The 20,599-nt window shown below is 36.6% G+C and overlaps 1 protein-coding gene and 1 pseudogene across 2 annotated transcripts; one reads left to right on the top strand and one right to left on the bottom strand.

Annotated features, from left to right (window-relative positions):
* Positions 1-20,599, top strand: part of LOC127955977 (gastrula zinc finger protein XlCGF57.1-like) — a 202,483-nt pseudogene that overhangs the window by 26,135 nt on the left and 155,749 nt on the right.
* On the bottom strand, positions 1,295-12,257 carry LOC127955957 (uncharacterized). Of its 2 annotated transcripts, XM_052553661.1 has the most exons (10): positions 12,022-12,257; positions 11,821-11,916; positions 11,554-11,706; positions 9,351-9,487; positions 8,345-8,481; positions 5,462-5,555; positions 5,039-5,377; positions 4,568-4,751; positions 4,355-4,482; positions 1,295-4,203 (listed from the first exon to the last, which is right to left on the bottom strand). In XM_052553661.1, exons 2-10 carry the CDS (start codon positions 11,906-11,908, stop codon positions 3,886-3,888), a joined length of 1,578 nt encoding a protein of 525 aa, XP_052409621.1. In that variant the 5' UTR covers positions 11,909-11,916; positions 12,022-12,257; the 3' UTR covers positions 1,295-3,885. The 2 variants fall into 2 exon arrangements, with proteins under 2 accessions (XP_052409621.1, XP_052409619.1); XM_052553659.1 differs by having other exon boundaries at positions 11,821-12,257.

Here is a 20,599-nt window from a genome sequence, read left to right as displayed (position 1 = left end):
TCCAATGTTTCCCGCTGAAGACAATTACATTACATGTGATATTTCAGTTATTCGATTGGGAATGTCAACTTCAAACACATTTGCACATTATTCAAAACAGGTCTAGGTAAAAGCTATTGACTTCAAAACGTGTGTGAGAGTGAAATAGAGAGTCAGAGCAATCTTATTACGGTATTTGTCATTTAGTTGAACACATACCATGTTGCACAAGGCTCCCAGTCAATCAGCAATTCTGTTTGCCCTATGACAGGAACAACAATACATGCTTACATATTTTTTGCATCAGGCTTTGGTAACAGCCGCCATGTTTCCAATTTCAGGTTTTACCATGATATTTAAAGTATTTTAGTGAGGAGGCTGTACTATATACTGTATAAAATATTTACATTATTTGACTATTTGCCAGCTTTACAAGTTTTTTAATTTAACATCTTGACTTTAGTTTAGCTTAAATAGAGTAAATAGAACAAATAAAGAGTAGTATGGTGTTCTGCTATGCTTGTCTTACCTTTTTTCACTCTTTCTTTCAGAGCACTTCTAATTGGATAAACAGCAATGCCTTTTGTGGTAGGAGCAAACTGTAGGCATCCAAAAATTTTTTTATTTTTTTGCTTTTATCCATTTCTGCCTCTGTGGGATAGAAAAAACAGACATATCCGCTCAAAAAGGCAAACAATTCAAAAACGGTCTTGCCCATCATAGCATTTATTACAAATGTCAATATGATACAAAAAACTGACAAATGCAAAACATGCCTGACTTCCGCTTTCTATTCTTTGTTGGTTTTGGCAAACTAAGTATGGAGTAGCAAACAATTAAGGACTATCTAGGTATATCTTTTTATACATGTTCATTAAAACACACAGTAAAATCAGCAGTGTCAATTTAACACTTAAAGTGTTAATTTTAACACTACTAAAGATCATATATGGTCCCAATCTCTCCAGAGTTAAAAGTACACTGTTTGTAGTGTTGAATTTACAGTGTTAAAATGGCACCTTATAGTGCTGAAAAATAACACTGAGAGTGTAAAATGTTACACTTACTATTGTTATTAAAGTTTTACACTGGGGTCATTTAACACCTTACAATTTTACACTGGGGTCATTTAACACCTTAAAACTTTACACTACGGGTCATTTAACACCTTTTGATGTTGTTGTTATTCCTATGGATTAGTCAAAGTGTTATCAAGAAAGTATTCCTTTTAGTGCAAAATTTATTTTTACTTTGTTCTATGGTGTCAATGTACATTATCAAATCTAAAATCAAGAGTCTTCAGACAGATATAACAACTAATTTTTATTTAAAAACTGGGCAAAGTGGCTACTTTAAAACAACATTCAACAGTTCAGTCAAATTCATGAGGGGTTGCACAGAAATACAAAATGGATAAAACAAACTCATTAACTTCACAGAGACATGAACAAGTGACAGCTAAATTTGAATAAGATTACAGTAGGGTACAACAAAACAAAAGAAATTATCAGACCCATAGGACATCTGCACATCAAAAGGTTTGTAATAAGTGAGTTCACTGACAGTAAACACTTTCAGAGATGCGCTGGGTCTGTGATCAATTCTGTAGGCAAAAAGATGTTCATCAAAACAAACAGTTTTGAGCTGCGATGTAACCAGTAACACGCATTCATTTCTGACAATAATATCCCTGATTTTATAAAACACTGGCAAATCAAGGTCTACCTGACCACAAATAACTAAGGTAGAACGATATTCAGTTCCATTATACTTCACCCATTTCACTGAGAGAACATTTGTTTCTGTAGGAATGTTCAACTTAGATGCAATCTGAACACTTTCATTCAAGTCACTGACACACACATTCTTTCCTGGTCCAAGTACAATTCTGTCATGGTTAAAGGCTTCCCAGTTATATGCCATGAAATTCTGATGTTTTTTGGCAAGCGTCTTAGTTATGTTCTTGAAACATTTTGGTTGAGTCTTGAAGAAATTGTGTTTGGACTCGTATCGCATTGACCACATGTGAACAATAGGCCCAATATTTCGTATACACCGAGGGTAGTGACACATTAAATGATGTTTAGGCAGCAGATTCTTTCCTGGGAATAAGCACTTGAACAGCCTGTGATGCTCAGTAATTAAGTGTTTCAAATAAACAGTAAGTCCTTCAGTTAAAATGGGAGAAAATACAATGTTCACTATTTGTAGTAAAAGTAGTAGTAATTGCCAGTATTTATCGTCTTGGGGCACAATGTCACCAAATATCAGCGGCACATTTCGAAGTAGACACCAACACTGTATTGCATTTATGCCCAAATCATTGCTCTCGTCATCCAGTTTTACAGAAGGAGGCCGATTTCTCCTCTCCATGTACCCATAATTAAATGAATTTAATCTGCCATCCAACTCTTTCGCTGTCAAAAAATTAGCTTGAACATACTTTAAAACAAGTTTTAATTCAAACTGAGCAACTCCCTCTAAAATATCATGCATTATGTCTACAGAAAAGTTGTCTGATATATTAAAGTACTGCAGAGTGTTTAACAAACATGTACGTTTCACACCACAAACATGTTGTAGTGTTGGGTCTGATTGTAGAGCTTCACAGTGTCGCAAGTGTGTTTCTTTGGTGCGGAAAGTTACATTTGGCTCATCTTCACAGAACACAGTTTGATAATCTTCTCTTTCAGTGAGACAAAACCTACAGTTATTCCGAGCTCTAAAAGATTCAACAAATCCAAAAAGGCCATGTAAACCAAGATTATCTCCCGTTACTTGGACAATGCTTCCACGCACAAAACCAGCAGGTCCTTGTATACCCTTGTTTTCAAGGACTTTTATGTCATTGACAATAGGTTCCAATATTGCATCAAATCCATATGTTTTGATGTCTTGGGCATGGAAAAGTGCACATAAATGTATGTTTGTTAGAGATGAATTAAATTGTGGTGGGAAATTTCTCAAAGTAAAATATATACCGCCTAATTTGTGAATTCCCTTTTTTGAGCCCAAAGGATTGGCAGTTTCGAATTCATCATAATACAATTGAATCTGAAGTGCATTTTTTTCAGTCGAAAACAGGGGATGACTTTTTATGTACAGTCCATCTTCAATATCAGAGTAAATACCGTTTTTATTAGGTAAACCTGACTTGAACCTGCATGTGGTGTTTGGGTGCTTTAAAATGTTCTGTAATGTTTGGAGTATTGGAACATAGGCAAACTTGTCAGTCACTGCAACTTGCACATAAGTTCCAGTAGTCCTGTTTTTTCTGTTGTCAAATCTGACCCCAATTACTTTCTCCACAGGCTGGACAATTCCCCATTTTTTAGTAAAATATGATTTTCGTTTAGATATGGAATTAAGCATGGTGAAAGGGTTTTCAATTTCATGAAATGACTGCTCAATTGAACTTTTAATGTCCGTGTTTTCTGAAAATAAGCATTTTATAGCGGTCTCTTTTACTTGATCCTGGATGTCTTGAACTACTTCCTCCATAGACATAACAAAAGTATCAACAGTAGTCTGACTAACACCTGCAGCTTGCAATTGTGCTATTGCTGATGCACACAAATCGGTAGTGTTTTTGCTGGGAACTGGCAAAGAACTGTCCTTTGAACATGTAGCCACATCAGTATTACTTGGTAGCCCAACTGCATTATGAACAACAGCATCATCCTCTACACATAACAAAACTTCACCTGCTTCATGAACTCTTTTTAAGTGTTTGCGAAAACCTGAAAAAGTTGCAAATTCTAAACAGCAACCTGCTTCACCACATTTCAGTCTAAGTGATTTGCCAGGCAAGAGCCCATGAATTAACTTTAGATGTCGAACAAGAACATTTGTGTTTTTCAGACAACAAAAACAAACAAAACAAATCATTTTTCCCAGCAATCAAATCTAACGCAGGAATCTAGCTCTGAGTTCAGCAACTCTTGGGCACTCTTTGACTTTCCCAATGTCAATCTGAAAAACTGTTGTTTGTACAAAGGTGTACATGTTGTGCAGGACTTTGCTGTAAGATGCACCAAACACAAAGTGCGCTTTGAAAAGTTCATCAAAGGCACTGAGACCACTCACTGATTTACACGGTATGGCTTTCTTGTCGAGAATGATGTAGTATACATGAATGCTGTTCTTCTTTGGACCCATGGCAAGCAGGTATGGCTGTGTGCTTTCTTCAATTGAGTCCAGGTGCTCTTGTATGTTAGTACCGGCCTAAAGATAAAAAAAATAAAAAAAATAAAAAATAATAATTAAATCAGCTCTCCAATTGACTCTCTCTACATTAATTTTTCACAATACAATTAGCCCAACAGACACTGATTTTCGGCAGACTACAGGAAATTACAGTAAAGACCAAATTTACCTTTTTGAAGATGACGAGGTGTTTTTCTGCTTGAGATGCGGACATCTTTCCAGGTCTCTTTCTGCCTTGTGGTGAAGGTGGGATCAAATGAAGTAAAAGAAGAATAGAAGCAATGTCACTGTTCCATCCTGAAAAAAATAAAATAAATGACATCAGAAAAAAAAATACATGGAGAAGTCTAAACAATCTTATACTGAACTCTGACAGTCTAACCTGCATCCCCTATTTCATTCTCCTTCACAGTCATTTCGGCACAGTCAATCAAGTCCTGAAGAGCTTGGGAGGAGTTAAGACTTTTGCTTTGCTGAATAACTTTGTGCATGAATGTAGTTGGCCACCTTTCTAAAAGCTTAGAAGTCGTCTTTTCACCAAAGAGCAAAACAAAATCCTGTTCAATCTGCAAAAACATCATAAACATTCATTAATACAAACACAATAAAAATGTTTCAAACAACTTTACAGCTCAAATAATGTGTTTTAACAGAAGAATTCATAAAGCTCAAAAATGTGTGACTATGCACATACATTGTAGTTTTATATTTCTTTGTAAATGGTAATGAACTAAATTCCACAAATGTTGTCAATTGAGCTGAACTTGCATTATACCTATAATATTTGTTTTACCCCAACCCAATGACCGGGTTAAAGAAATTCTCTTATCACCACATAGACATGTTCTCTCACCAGGCCTTGAACATCCAAGAAGCGTGGAAATTCCGTCAACACATCAGTGCTTCTGTTTGGGTCTTGAATCATCTTGCGACGGTACTGAAATGTCTCCTTCATTTTGATCTTGATGGTATCCACTTCTGAGGTGTGTTTCATTAGAGAAACTGCTTCTCTACACTGTTCTTCAGTGAGAATAACATCTGTGCTGGATGCAGCCTCTCTTTCCGAAGTTGGGCCACCACTGAAAGACTGTGAGGAACGTCTACAGTTCTCTGATGATGCACTGTTCCTCTGAATGTTCTTTATTTTCCAAGTCAGGTAACCTTGTCCACTTTGAGGGTCATAATAATGTTCCTTTAAAAACAAACACATCTTAATAAATACAAAGGTGACCAACTACCCCATAACTAGATTTTAACAAAAATTATTTTCACTTACATATCCATTCTTTGTGTAGGGATCACGAAGATATGGAAACAGGGCAACGATTCCTTGGGCATACATTTCCCTAATATTTCTGGGTGGAGATGTGCTGTCAAAATAAAACAATGAAATTTAAGTATGTCTGCAAGTATGTCTGTTAATTAGTTACCCTAGTATTCTGCTGTGGTATTGAGAATTGAGAAATCTTTAAATAAATCAGTCATATAAAGTTTTGGTCAACTGGCCCACTCATAATCGTGTTAAATAATATTGAGATTACAATATTGGCCAAAATAATTGTGATGATTTTTGCCATAATCAAGCCGTCCTAGTTAATGTTCAGTTTCTTACACAGACTGATTTTTTAACTTCATAAGACCTCAGTGTATCATCATGAGCCATGGGTATTAATTTAGTGTAACCTGATATGATTTTTTTGACTCTCAAAGGAATGCTAAGCATTGACTTGCATTATCTAAACCTCCAAGGACCACAGTATCTGCTAAAAATATTCTTTATTGTTTTTCTATAAAAAAAAAACACCTACATCTTGGCATGAATATAAGGATGTAGGGCTGTTTTTTTTTTTTTTTTTTACTTATCGAATTTAAAAAATCTGCATTTGAATTTTAGGTGTGCGTCAGGCAGCCTTATCAGTGGCGCACGCGATGCGACGATGAAGTGTCATTGCATTTTAAGGCTTTTGTTAGCCTATCCAGTTTAACCCACTAGATGCGGTGCTGCTACGTTGTTCATTCAAAATATTGCGGAAAAAGAGAACAATCGATGCTGGGAAGATGTTGTGTATGTCAAAACTGAAGCCGTTCACACAAAACATTTATCGCATTTTCTAGAGGGACATATATCAATGTTGCACTCGCCTCTCACAAAAGATAGCCGCATGTAAAGCTATGTCAAATATATGCAAGTTCAACTTTTAAAAAACATGTCTCAAGACTATATAGCAGTTTTCCCCACCCCACTGCATATCAAGTTTTTACACGAAGAAAGCATTCTTTTTGATTGGTTTTTGGTCCTTTGTATTAAACTATACATACATGCATGATGTTGTTTTGTTTCTAATTGTTTAAGCAAGTTTAATAATTATATATGGTTTATAAACATTATTTTAAACATTATGCAATTTTTTCAAAGATAGTCCTTTTATTTTATTATGCTTTGAAGAAATTATATGCATAATATTTTGCTCGATGCGCCTTCTTGTGGCCTCAGGAGAGAAGCCAAAAGCTTTTTTTCCCATAACTGAAATTATGCCTTTTTAATTCTAACATAATTAGAATATTGATAATATTTAAGTAAAAATTTTTAATTTAGTTTTTCAGCCATTTTGACAGCTCAATAAGGATGAGTAAATTCACTTTCATTTGGTGTAAACTTTCACTTTAATTGATCAAATGTAGTAATTTGAATTATTGTTTTATTGCTCTAAATGTGACTTGGATTACTCAAGGGTTAGCTCACCCAAAAATGTAAATTCTATCATTAATTACTCACCTTCATGCCATTCCAAACCCGTAAGACCATTGTTCATCTTCGAAACAAAAAGTAAGATATTTTTTATGAATTCCAAGAGCTTTCTGACCCTGCATAGACAACAAGGGTCCTACCACAGTCAAGGCCCAGAAATGTAGTAAAGATATTGTTAAAATGGTCCATGTAACATCAGTGGTTTAACCATAATTTTATGAAGCTATGAAATATTTGTGTTCACAAAGAAAACAAAAATAATGACTTTATTTATGCTTTAACAATGTCCCTACTAGGTTTAAGTGTCTGGGAAAATTTAAGTTGCATTGCTCTCTATGCAGCGTCAGAAAGCTCTCGGATTTAAATCAAAAATATCTTAATTTGTGTTCCGAAAATGTACAAAGGTCTTACGGGTTTTGAACGACATGAGAGTGAGTAACTAATGACCGAATTTAAATTTTTGGGTGAAATAACCCTTTAAGAAGCTGACAGATCAGGGCCCGTATTCACAAAACATTTAATCTTACCACTAAGAGTTCACCTAAACTGCAGTAAAAGTTTTTAGCTAATAGTTTTCTCTTAAAACCTATTAGGACAAACTTTTAATTAGGAATACAGAGAAGTCTTAAGCTCAGAGAAAGGGCGGGGTTGACCTTGTTGCTGTGGATGTCAGCATGCTTACTAACTATGCACACAGTGATTGGCTGATAGTCTCTGTCAGAGAACGCAATATGATGCCATATTCAAATAAAGATTTAAAAATAAAAATGTTAATTGCCACATTCAAATAAAGATTTTAAAATGCAAGTGTCATATGTTCAGCTAACGGCCTCTTAAACAATTAGTGAATATGCATATAAACAGCCTTTTAATAAACAGAGTAGAATAATCATGGCTGATAGTAATACATGCAAATGTAAAAGAAAACCAAACAGGACACAAGCACAGCTGTTACTTCTTGCCCAGCAGGTTAATGAAAACAAGGATATAATCAAAGAAAAAAATGGATTGGGATAACCTCCAAAACCAAAGGCGATACCTTTTTAAAAGCTCATTATCGTCAAATGTTTCTAAAATGTTTACGTTCTGAGGCAGACTGCTGCCAAAAGCCATATTAGGATAGTTTGTGGCTTGGTCTTAGTGACTTAGGAGTCCACTTCACTGCTCCTAAGATTTCACAGATTTAGGAGCTACTTTTAATGATAAAATGCTTTGTGAAATACTCTTAGAGCAAAAATTTAGGAGTCTTAAATTTAGGACTGACACACACATTCTTTTTAAGATTTTCTTCTAAATTGGTGAGTTATGAGCTACATTAAGCCTTAAGATGTTTTGTGAATATGGGCCCAGATCTTCTAAAATTGTCATTTGTGTTCTGTGGGAGAATCTTTTGGGACGGCATCAGATTACCTGTGTTTTTCAGTCATATCTGCAGTAAGAATCTTGATCATCTTTCTCCTGGTGCTGTCAGTCAAGCTTTTGGTTTTGTTGTATTCCCTGATGATTGCGTCTCCACCAGGTTTAGTCTGCAGGATTTTTTGGACCAACTGCAAAGTGTTACGTAATACAATTATTGACAAACCATATCCCTCTCAAGAACCATTCTGAAATAATCCATGTGACTCCAGTGGTTCAACCTTAATTTTATGAGGTGACAGGAATGTATTTTGTGTGCAAAAACAAACAAATGACTTTATTAAATTTCTTCACTCCTAAATCAATCCGTAAACAGTGTGCTTCCAGGATGGGGTTCTTCTGTCCTTCAGGTTCTGTCCTGCTTTAGGCTCTTTTAAATAGATGTTAGTTTACCATTTCAACGTGGACTTTTTACAGATTGATGAAGAAATTGTTGAATGAAGTCATTAGTTTTTTTAGCTCAAAAAAATAAAATAAAAAATCCCATTCCCATAACCATAAATTTAAGGTTGAACCACTGGAGACACATTAATTATTTCAAGGATGTTTTTACTATATTTCTAGGCCTTGAACATTGCAGCTGCATCAGTTGTCAATAGAGGGAAAGATTTCCTTACTAATATATTAATTTGTGTTCCAAAACTGAATGAGAGTCTTACGTGTTAGGAACAACACGAGGGTGAGTAATTTATGACAGAATTTTCATTTTTGGATGAACTAACCCTTTAATACCCTGCAAGTGATGTGTTCTTTAAAGCAGCAAAACATTCACCATGAAATCAAAAGCAGTCACAAAAGACATATATAATTGACAAGATTTAAACAGCAATGTGTCTTGGCTTACTAGTTGTGACTATCATCCAAGTCATGTTGATGCCAGGTGTGAAAAGGGCCAGAGATTGTGTAGTTAGTAGTCACACAGTTACATTTCTTGTTTTTCATAGTCAGGTTTAAAATTTGTACTGTAGAATAATATACAATGCAAAAATCACAGACTCACAATTCTGGCTTCGTCTTCAACCCTCTGTTGCTTTCTTGAAGGACTTCCATCACTTAGAAGACTGGTGTCATCAGATTCATAGTTTGCATTCTGCAATGAGCTTTCTTCACTTGTCACAGAAGGGACCTGGGCCAAATCTATTGAAAAATAATTGTCATCAAATGACTGTTAAAATAAAGCTCTTTCTGATTCTGAAAACAACCACAAAACCTTGTGCAAAATTTAGGTGATAGCCCTGCTGTCTTGCCGCCGTTATGACAAAATTACATACACAATATTAAGTGCGAAGGACATGCAGAGCACAAAGGGTATTATACAATTCACACGTTAGTATTGGAAGACTGAAAAGTGTTTTTATATACGCTCTATTTTAAGATTTTATTTAATTTATTTGGTGACATAAGGCAACCCGCCTGCATGGTTATGACAAATTTTTATTCCGTTTAACAAGTCCTCACCTCAATACATCGGCTGCATTTTTTTAATGGTGGAATTAGGAGCCGTTTCTCAATATGCATTCTTGTCTGTACTTGCATTCTTGTGGACTTGTGAAATGTCATCAGTTGTTGACCAAGTACTGTTCTAATTCAAAGTTCACATCTAGCCAAGTACAGTTCAAATCCCCAGATGTGTTATTGTTCTTGGGATGTTTCCCCTTTTATCAAGGATGCATCAAAATGTGACTTGTGTGAACTTGAAGGAGCAGGTAACCCACAATGCATTTTGCAACAACCAGCGAGCGTTAATGGCAGAGGACAAAACCTGCATAATTTTCAAAATATTACTATTATTGTTTCATGAAATGTACATTTAAGTGTTTTTCAGGCGGGAACGTAGGCTAGTTGTTTAAAACTCAAATCTGCAGTTTATTTATAAAGATGGTGCATATTTGAAAATTTGCTTCGCCTATTTCCAGGTGATCACCGGGCACTCAGTGCTCATATATACCGCCGAGTGCAGTCTCACCTCAGCTTGTCCTTCTGACATTTGCCACTAGCTTGGATGTGTCTGTAGTAGTTAAACATGAAATATTATTTGTTTTAGGTGTATCTAACAGACAATCTTCATAAATCTATTATTTGTTCCTGGTCATATCGTTTGGGAGGAACACAAATTTTAGTTTATATTAACTTTTATATTACAGCGCTGATGTAGCATACATTTACCTGAATTGTTTGCTTTTGTCTTTATTTCCTATTATATAAGCCTCTTTTATTTCATACTTATACTTTTATACATATTTAATGGCTATTATTTTTTCATTAAAACTGACATAACCAAAAGAGGCAGCGTAGTCATACATTAATACATACAGTAAAGATAATCAGAGTGTATATATATATATATATATATATATATATATATATATATATATATATATATATATATGCAAATATTGCCTGAACCCCATATTAACGTTTTTTGTATTTGTGTGTATATTTTATATTTTATATGTGGTTGTGTTTTATATTTCATTTTGTTATAAGTATACATACAGTGAGTGAAGATAATCTAAATATATCTGCCCTACCTGAACTACATTTTTGTGGCTATTATTGTTTAAATGAAAACGAAGAAGCAGTGGTGTTTGATATTATATTTCATCTTATTGTAAATACAGTAAGGATAACCGGAGTAGCTAAGGCGAGCTGAGTGACGTTATCAAGTACGCAGCTGTTCCTTTTACAGACCTTGCGTCCTCCCGTTCTTAGGAGTTTGCACTCCCGAGTCGATCTTGCTAAGTCCGAACTTTGCGTTCTTGGTATTGAGAAACGGCCAGGGTGTGACTCGATAAATGCGTAAACCGTCGCATTAACGCGTTTTCAGTAATGTACATTCATTAGCAAAAGGAGTTTCACACTTATTGGTTTAGCAATAAAAACGGGTTTAAACGTAACTTGTCGTTTGATATTCGCCAATTTAGGGACGTTTCTAAAATTACACACAACGTTTCTAACTTAAATAGCCTTTGAAGATAATGACTTAAACTCATAAAACCAACTTTAAAACTGTTCATATAGGTGTCAAATTTGATGCGCATCTTTTAGATTTTTAATATTTAGAAAAAAATATGGTCAAATCGTGTGTAAAGGGCCATTTGTTTTAATACTGAAAGGGCTCAAACAACATTATTTAAAGCTCAATAGCATTTACAGTCACAGTCACAGTCACACACACACACACACACACAAAGATAAATTACCGTGTGACGAGTTTTCGAATCGAAGAATAAAAACGCCTAAATTTGGCTGCTTTATAACCTCCTCGAAAACATCCTCATCAACTTCTGTGTAAGACGAATCGTAGAGCCTGGTCTCTGCGCGTTTGGAGGCGGGAATTCCGAATTTCACAAAGGCTGTGAACAAACCAAAACGAGTTTCAGTTTAAAATTAAAAATTCTTTAAGTCAATGGCAGCTACAAACACAACTAAAAATTCATTTTACAAGTAAATTAACAAGTTAACGTTACCTTCATCCAGAAAATCAGAGAGTTTCAGGTCGGCGCCAGAAACTTTAACAAACTTTTGTTCATGGTTGAACTTCACTTTAATGAGCATCCTTAATCCTAAAAGAAACATCAGCAGAACAGTTATTTCTAAACGTATTCGAGATAATGTGTATTTTTTATTTAAATAATGTTAACACAAGAAAAGCGCAGAAACAGACTTACCTTCTCCGTCGCGTGCAGACAAAATGGCGTAATTGCCCCACAAGGCAGTCGTTGAGGGTGGAGTCAAGACAATTTGGCGCGTCTTTTTGCACTTTTAGTGTAAAAATAAAATCACATAATGTTGCACCCTGCAACTACAAAGACAGGGTGTACTCATCAACACTGTAGATTGTTAATTCAACTTTTTGGGAGTTATTAACATTTAACACTGCATTTTTTACACTGGTAATTTTACTGTGCAGGCACACATTCACACACTTACTTGCTCGCTCGCTCACATACACACACACAGAACAATACGCACACAAACCCTCATATGTATTCTATGTCATATCACAAAAATAATCATGAACACCCAATCAGGACTAAATCAATCGGCTGAGATGTTGCCCAGCAAAATTTCTGAAAAAGTGGTTGGTGTGACATACCATACTCTATTCTTACATGTGCAATAACCTCCATTGTAACAACTGACATCATTAGCTAATGATTTCTGTTGGAGACAACTAGCCTTCAGCTTACATGCTAGTTGGCCCCTCTGACTTCAATTTAATTAGGCTAATAGCTGATCGAAATGGAGTTGATGCAGATCAGCACCCATGTTATTCTTTGAGAAATAAAGATAAATATCAGGTTGCGCCATTTGATTATAGTAAATCTCAGTCGGAGGGTATTAAGGCTGAGGTATTTTATTCCGTGCTCCCCTCCGTCTTTCAAACTATAGCCTTTCAGTCTACTCCTGTGATCGCGAAAAGACGCGTTCGGCGCGTGCACTACACAATCTGAAAATGGAGCATATACAGTATTTTCATTACCAGTAGTCCCCTCTGATTCCAACACTTGACTTCCATGTGAATCAGTAAGGACAAAAATCTCATTGCTCCCCATGGCCACCTTCACCTTATCTAGGGTTGAAGGGACAGTTGCTTCAGACTCCAAAAATCTCACCACAACTACTTTTGTGGAGAAGAGTTTCCCATCCCTTAGTTCAGAGATGTGAATTGATCTGAAAAGAACAGTTATGTAAAACATTGACTTTTCTCAAGTTTGAGCTTTTCTTGGTACAATTCAGTTTGATTGCTGAGATGCATGTGCATCTTTTTAACATCCTCAGTAAAAGGGAGTTCTGGAGAATTTCATTTCGCTTCATTAAGCGTCTTCAAGGCTGAAGAGGACACAAATTCATTCCATTTTGTGGTATTCATCTGCTTAAAGATTTTTACATTTTGGATATCTTTTTCTTCTCCTGCAATCATTGCTTGATATTCTGCAATATCGGCCATTTTTTTAAGGTTGTGCCTCAGTTTCAATGCCAAAGATAGAATTGCGAAGACCTCATCTTCTTCTCGAAATCCTGAGGTATCTTTAACAGCCCTTAATAAAAAAAATGAAAAAGTCTTTAATACTCTGCAACCTTCCCACTTTCCAAGCACACACCAACAGCCTTCCAGCCTCATGCATTTTAGTTCTGATGTATTTGTGCATGGTTCTTGTGCACAAGTGTTCCCCAAATTTGATGATGCATGCATCATTTTTAACTGCATATGTTACTTCATCTTGCTTCATGTCACTGATCTGTTTCCATAATTTGTTTGTAACTCCTTCAGGAACAGGCTACGCATAAGCAGAGTGCTTGAACTCTGGATCTACCTGGTTTTGTGACCTGGCACTTTTTGGCCAGGTTGCACCTTGACATATGCCTCCAAAGTGCTTTTCCTCGGAACAGCCCTTGGCAGTTCAAACAGTGCATGCACATGTTTAGCAGTGGAATGTTGACAAGGTTGAACATTTGTGTTGTGTTCATGGTTCCCTTTATTCCTCAAAATATCCATATTAATCCTTCTTTCTTTAGATCCCTTTGGAAAAGAAAGAGCTTTTGCTACCTCCAATTCATTCTTATGAACTATTTTTGCAGAAAGGTTTGGAGCAGTGAAAGCTGTTTATTATATTGCATTTTTTTGTACATTCTTTGGCCATATGCAGTCTTTTTCAGTTTCATTACTGAAACCTCACTACTGCAGTCATTGTCTGAATGTGTAGTTTACTCTTTATCTTTAAGTGGGGAACATTCTTTGTCTGCATTCACGGAAGATGAGGAAGTATCAACATACCGATCTAATGCCACATTGGGAGAAGGGACTGGACAAAGGCTGTGGAAGGTTCTCTTCAGATTCTTCTGAACAGCTCTCTGATTCAGGCACATAATCATCTTCGCTGTTGTCAATGCTGCTTATCGAGTCATCTGAAGTGGAACTGAAGTTCAATGATTTCTTGGTAAACTGTAAATAAATAACCTAGCTTTAGTTTTAAAACCATTTCAAAGTGGATATCTGTACGAAAAATCAATTGAGAGGTAAGGGTATATCTGAGATTTAAATAAAAGCTTTCGTACCACTTTCACTTTTACAAACCTAGGGCCCTATCATACAACCGGCACAATAATAGACTGTGCCATTGACCAACTAAAACCTGGTTTAAAGTCAATGCCACACGGAGATGGAGCTAACCTCAATCCGATCTTTTTTTCCCCTCGTCTCCAGGAAAATCCTTGTCCACATGAAACCACAAAGCGATGTAGTATACATGCCAGACCAGCATGTGGCCACAGAGATACACTTAAAACGGAGAAGAAGACATGGACTATGCTCATAAACCTTGTGCACGGTACACAAGCGAACATGGAACAATAAATATATTAATCTGTGTTAATGTTAGTTAATAAAAAGACAATCGTTCAGTGTTTGTTCACGTTTTTGTTGCAGGTGGGAATTTTCTTGACTCAAAGTTGTCCTGAGGGCAGAAACGTTTGTGATTGGTTCAATCTGACAACCAATCGCAAGAGGGGAGAGAACTGCAGAGGCGGGGCCACCATTTCCAATCTCAACCGTCAAAAAATCCCTCCGTGGTGCGCAGGCAAGAGGAACTGGTGGTTATCATTTCAAAGTACGTTTAAAAAAATAAATAATAATATTCTCGAAAATGGAGCATTGTATGTGCACCTATGTGTGACCCCCCCCCCTGGTTTCATCATAGTATATCATAGTATAATTGTGCAGCTTGTAGCTTAAGGATAGGCTAGCCAACTGTTTCAGAAGCAAGCTAGTGTTGTAGCTTGCATTAAAATGTTGCAGTGGCTGTCATAGTTATGGTGGCTGTTGCCAGTGGTTCTTATCACAAAAATGTAGAAGAACAAGATAATTCAGAAAAACGTCACCTTTAGGGGTGTAACGATACGCGTATTCGTATTGAACCGTTTGGTACGAGGCTTTCGGTTCGGTTTTCGGTAGGCTGCGAATTTTCAAACCGAACGGTTCATTGGACCATTTTTCCTGCCCACCAAAATTTCGTTATTTTCAGATGAGCACGCTCCTAATGTAAGAGATGCCGGCGCGACCACAACATTGCCGAACATCAAATGGCAAACGTAATGCAAGTGGAACGAAACTGCTCGTTATTGTGTGGTTGAAGGACCGTTTATCAGTTTGGACCAGTGCAGCGCGAGCCGATCGTGATCATGCGACACTGTCACTACACAGCGCTAATGAGATCCAGTAAAGAAAGCATTTGAATTCGCCACAGAAGTAATAACATCGCTGCAAGATCTAGTGAGAAACATTCTCATTTCTCCGTTATTAACGGATCAATAATGCTTTCAAGTAACATTACGCCGGTTTTATTTTGACATTGTGAATACAATTGCTGCCCTCAAATGTTAATCTGAACTAAAAATAAACCTTTAACTACTACAATGTTACATTTCATTTTTTCCAATGAGCTTTTTTTGTTTTATATGCACAATGTTAAATTTAAATTTGTATTTATAAATTGAGTTAAATTTATAAATTTGGCTTTTCTTCATGACTGTTTAGTCTCATTTGGTCCCAGGGCAGAGACCATTATTTTCCACAATTTTGTCCCAGAGCCGGGGAATCTCTCCTAGTCTCAGGGCAGAAGTCATATTTTTCTCTTCTCAGGGCATTATAGTTGGACAAAAGGGAGTCAATTGTCTTTTCTCGTGTCAGGGCAGAAGTGGTCTAAGGGCAGGACGGTGAATCTCTCCTGGTCTCAGGTCTGCACTGATCCCAGGCTACCCTGTCCTGGCTTAGAATTAGTTTGAGGCCATTGTCTTTTCCTCCATTTAAGTTTTGCCTCGGGGATGTAAGTATCCTAGTTATAGGTATTCATAAGTATCCAATTTAATGCTTCAGCAGAAATACATGTTTTTAATTTTTGTTTTTTGTCTTTGCCTGTAAAGGGAAACTTTACCAAGCCAAATGAACAGTAAGTTATTCAAAATTATTTTTTTCCTAATCTATGTTACTCAATGGCATCATCTGCATACATAATGATATAATTTGCATACATCCGACCAGGTAGAGCACATTCCGGTACTTTTTTTAGCTGATGTTTTTAGAACGATTAGACACATGGGCAACACATGGTCCGAGCGCTTGCAAGATTGTTTTTATCTAATAGGCTCATGATGAGGCTGTAGCCTACCAAAAATTTGTAAAATAATGAGAAGTGCTGGCACTGTTGTAACATATAAAGTCATAGGCATGGCATTCAACACAACTAGGCTATTTATAAATTGTATAATATGTGGCCCCGACTTGCCTCAACATAGTACATTTGTCTAAAACTTTTGCCCATGTGCTCTAGTTGCCCGTTTCAGCCTAGTGTGACATCACTAACTCACAGATAAGCACTTGAAACAGAGCGCTGTTAGACTGTATTTTGATGGTTATCACCAAAACAATGTGTGAAACCAACACATTCAGAAGTCAGCAAAAAAGTCGCTAGTCAATAAATGTGAATTTAGGCTCCAAAGATTATAAAAATCGGGGGGAAAAAACAAATTCGCCTAATTGCCAACACTACTTTAAAGTAGTTTTGTATGCTACATGTAATAGTTGATTGGATTACATTTGTGCCTGTTAGCCTAAGTAAGGTGACTTACTTTTATTTTCTTCACCCATGCAGACTTAGAAACACTGAAGTCCCAAGGACTTCATAGTGAAAATGTCCTTGGGACAATTGGGCCTTTCAAATTCTTTCTGGGTAGTTTTTAGAGGCCCTTTTGGGCCCATTTGAACTTCCAAATGAAGTAATTTTCTATTATCTTTAAAAAAAAATTATCATCTTCCCCTTCACCTTGAAGTTGCATTGCAACTTGAAACAGGGAACTATTACCTACATCGACTCCTTGGGGAGCAACCACAGCATTGCTTCCAAATAATGGAAAATTGGAGGTACAAGGTTTTTGTATTGCTCTATAAAATGAGATAATGAAAATTCAGCAGAGATCTCCTTCACAATTATTTTCTCTAATCTTTCAGCTTATTTGCTGCTAGCAGAGGCTGCCAAGGGCCCTGGAAGATGATGAAGAGGGACCATGACTTACAAAACGACTCTTTGTCATGTGGGGTGTTCTCACTAATGGTACAGTTTGGTTGTTTTCTGCATAATGTTTCTGTTTTGTTTTTTTAAATATAAGTATTTTTAGTTTTCACTTTAGAGCAATTTTGAATGAAAGTTTCAGATCAAATATGAATGGATTTTTGACATGGACACAGTACTACCTTCAGCACACGATACAGGAGTCATGGTCATATAATTATTAAATGAGCACCATAATCCTCTCTTGAAATATAGTCCAATATTTTTTTACCACAATTTGTTGTTCACATTTATTATAAGTTACATTATTTCATTAAAATAGACTTTCTGTTGATCTTTTAGTTTGCAGAAATGATCCTCCAGGGACAACAAGGGCACCTCCAATGCCTCCCTATCGCTCAAGAGCGGGAGAGACTTGGGACTTTGTTGTTCAACTCCCTTGGTAAGTAGTAGACATCTGTATGGTATGGGTGCTCCTTATTGAGCTCTGCTGGCTACCTGGAGCTGCCTGCATTAAGTTTAACTTACTGATAATTTGGAGTGGTAGCTTTAACTTGTAAATTCGGAGAATGTCATATTTCGGAGTGCATTGTTACTACATCATTTCAAGCATAAAATACGACATTAAGTTTATGTTCAAAATCAGATGCTATTTATTTACGATCTTTCTTAGAAGGATGAGGTGAATACACTGTCTTGGTTCTACGCACATTGAAATAAGCATGCAGAATGAATAATTATTTTCTTGATTATTATTTTGTTTTTGAAACATTATAATAACATTAAAATGACATTAAGAAACATGTTCATTTCTTTTAGATAAGAAGACTCTAAGAAGAAAAAAGCCAAGGGTTAATGATCAAAATATACTGTTTCTCAACACATTGTATACTTAACTCAATGTTTTTTTCTCTTTTCTAGGGAAAAATCGCCAAGCCTAAAAATACAGGTAAGAACAGCCACAGACTGGGACTAATTTAGGTGTATTGAGATTCTAGGCAAGTCTGTTTGGTAAGTAAGGCTGATGTATGTAGACAAGCTACAACCAAACCTAGTATAATTGTTAATGTTAAGTAAATTTGTACCAATATTGTTCCAAGACGGGTTCTGCTCTTGATTAGCTTAGGTCCACACACACACACACATGTTGGTATATGTGGTTTATGGGGACTCTCCATAGGCGTAATGGGTTTTATTCTGTACAAACTGTATTTACTATTGCCCTACACCTAAACCTAACCCTCACAGGAAACTTTGTGCATTTTTGGATTTTCAAAATAACTAATTCTGTATGATTGATAAGCGTTTTGAATTATGGGGACACTAAACATGTCCTCATAAACCACCTCATCATTGTAATACTTGTGTCATACCCATGTCATTATACAAATCTGTGTCCTCCTTAACCACATAAACAAGCTCACACACACACACACACACACACAGTCTTAAATACAGTAGATGGTGATCAGCATTCGAGTCACTCACTCACAACATACATGTAGGGATCTTTTCAGTAAGCAATTGTGTCTTTGATGTATTAACTTTGCTGTTAGGAAAGTACAGAGATATTTCTTTTGAAACAGTTTGTTCCCTGAATGCTGTTCTCTGATTGGTCTTAAAGGAGAACTCCGGTCAGTTTTAACATTGAGCTAATTTTTTTGTAAATTTGGAGTGCTGTCAGTACAGAGAACAACGACAGAAATCGGTGTTGCCTACACCGTGTTATCCTCTTTTTAAAATTTGCACCCTGTTGACTTCAATGGGGCAAGTCTTAAACCTGCTTTTAGCCTCTTAACATCCTTGATGTGTCATTACAAATGCACAGCCAATGTGAGTGATTCCTTCAGAGTGAACACGGGTGAATCTGACTGCAGTAGATGTGAAAGATATGAATAAAAGTGAAGTTAATTCAGCTAGCGCTCATACTTGTACTTACATCCTGTTTTCGGTCCAAGGCCATACTAGTCGATTGTTGAGTTCACGCTCATAGGTTTAGCTATGGGTTACCTATGATCACGCGTGTGAACTCAACAATCGATTACTATGGCCTTCGACCGAAAACAGGATGTAAATCAGGTAGATTTGTTTGCCTCTCCGGACTTGACCCATTGCCAGTTGTTTTATTCCCTGTGCGAGGGGGACCCTCGGCACAGATGCACTGGTGCACAGCTGGCCCCGGGGCCTACGCAAGTATGCATTTCCCCCAGTGAGCCTTCTCGCACAGACTCTGCGCAAAGTCAGGGAGGAGCAGGAATTGCTATGTGCGCCACCAGGACCTGGTTCCCAGAACTCATGCTACTCGTGATCAATCATAATGAAGACCCCCGAAGATGTCCAATCAAAGTCATACTTTCTTTCCTGCAGGATGGGTTGGAGCGAAGGCTGTCTGTCTACCTCCACCCTCAAAGTGAAAAAAAAAAAAAGAAAAAAACTATTTTCACATTATAAATATGTATGATTAGTACCAATGAATCAATGAAAAGGTGTGTAAAATACAAAATAGTATTTATAATTTCTATTATCCCCTTTTAAGTGATAAAGAAGACCTAAATATACAATTTAAGCCATATAATATAAATATATGACTCATTTTAGAGAAAATATGATTAAATAAATCATTGGGACATAAAAGTCACTGTATAACAGGAATGGACCGGTTCATGAATCAGGTCGAAAATGTAGATTTAAAGTTATATTTCCCCCAAAAATATGTGATAAATGTGATAAACATGATTCTCCTGTGCTAATTAAAAGAGGGAAAAAAATACAAAAATGCTCATTTTGTCACAGTGTCTGGGTTGTTGTTCCCCGGGGTTCCACTAGATGTCCGCCTTCTCACGGTGTCTGTCCCAGATCACTTCCTGTTCCCTTATATGGTCACCTTCCTCCTTGTTGCGTAATTGATTGTTCCCCCCACCTGTCTCCTGTTTCCCCATTATCCTTCTGTGTATAAATACCCAGTCTGTCTTAGTCTGTGTTACGCGGAGTCCTTGTTTAAATGTTACATTTACTCATGCCCGTCATTCGTGTCTTGCCTTGTGTTCGTGTCTTGTTTATGTTCTGATTTGGATTCTCTGGTTTCGACCCTGCCTGGACTGTTTACTCTCTTGGATTACCCTTATAATAAACGGCTTACCTGCAATTGGTTCCTTCTCCCGTGTTTTCTATAACACAT

This window comes from Carassius gibelio, chromosome B4 (assembly GCF_023724105.1).
Source record: "Carassius gibelio isolate Cgi1373 ecotype wild population from Czech Republic chromosome B4, carGib1.2-hapl.c, whole genome shotgun sequence".
Classification (NCBI taxonomy): Eukaryota; Metazoa; Chordata; class Actinopteri; order Cypriniformes; family Cyprinidae; genus Carassius; species Carassius gibelio.
Note: the sequence above shows the minus strand (reverse complement) of the source record. Positions and strands in the feature narration are given on the sequence as shown.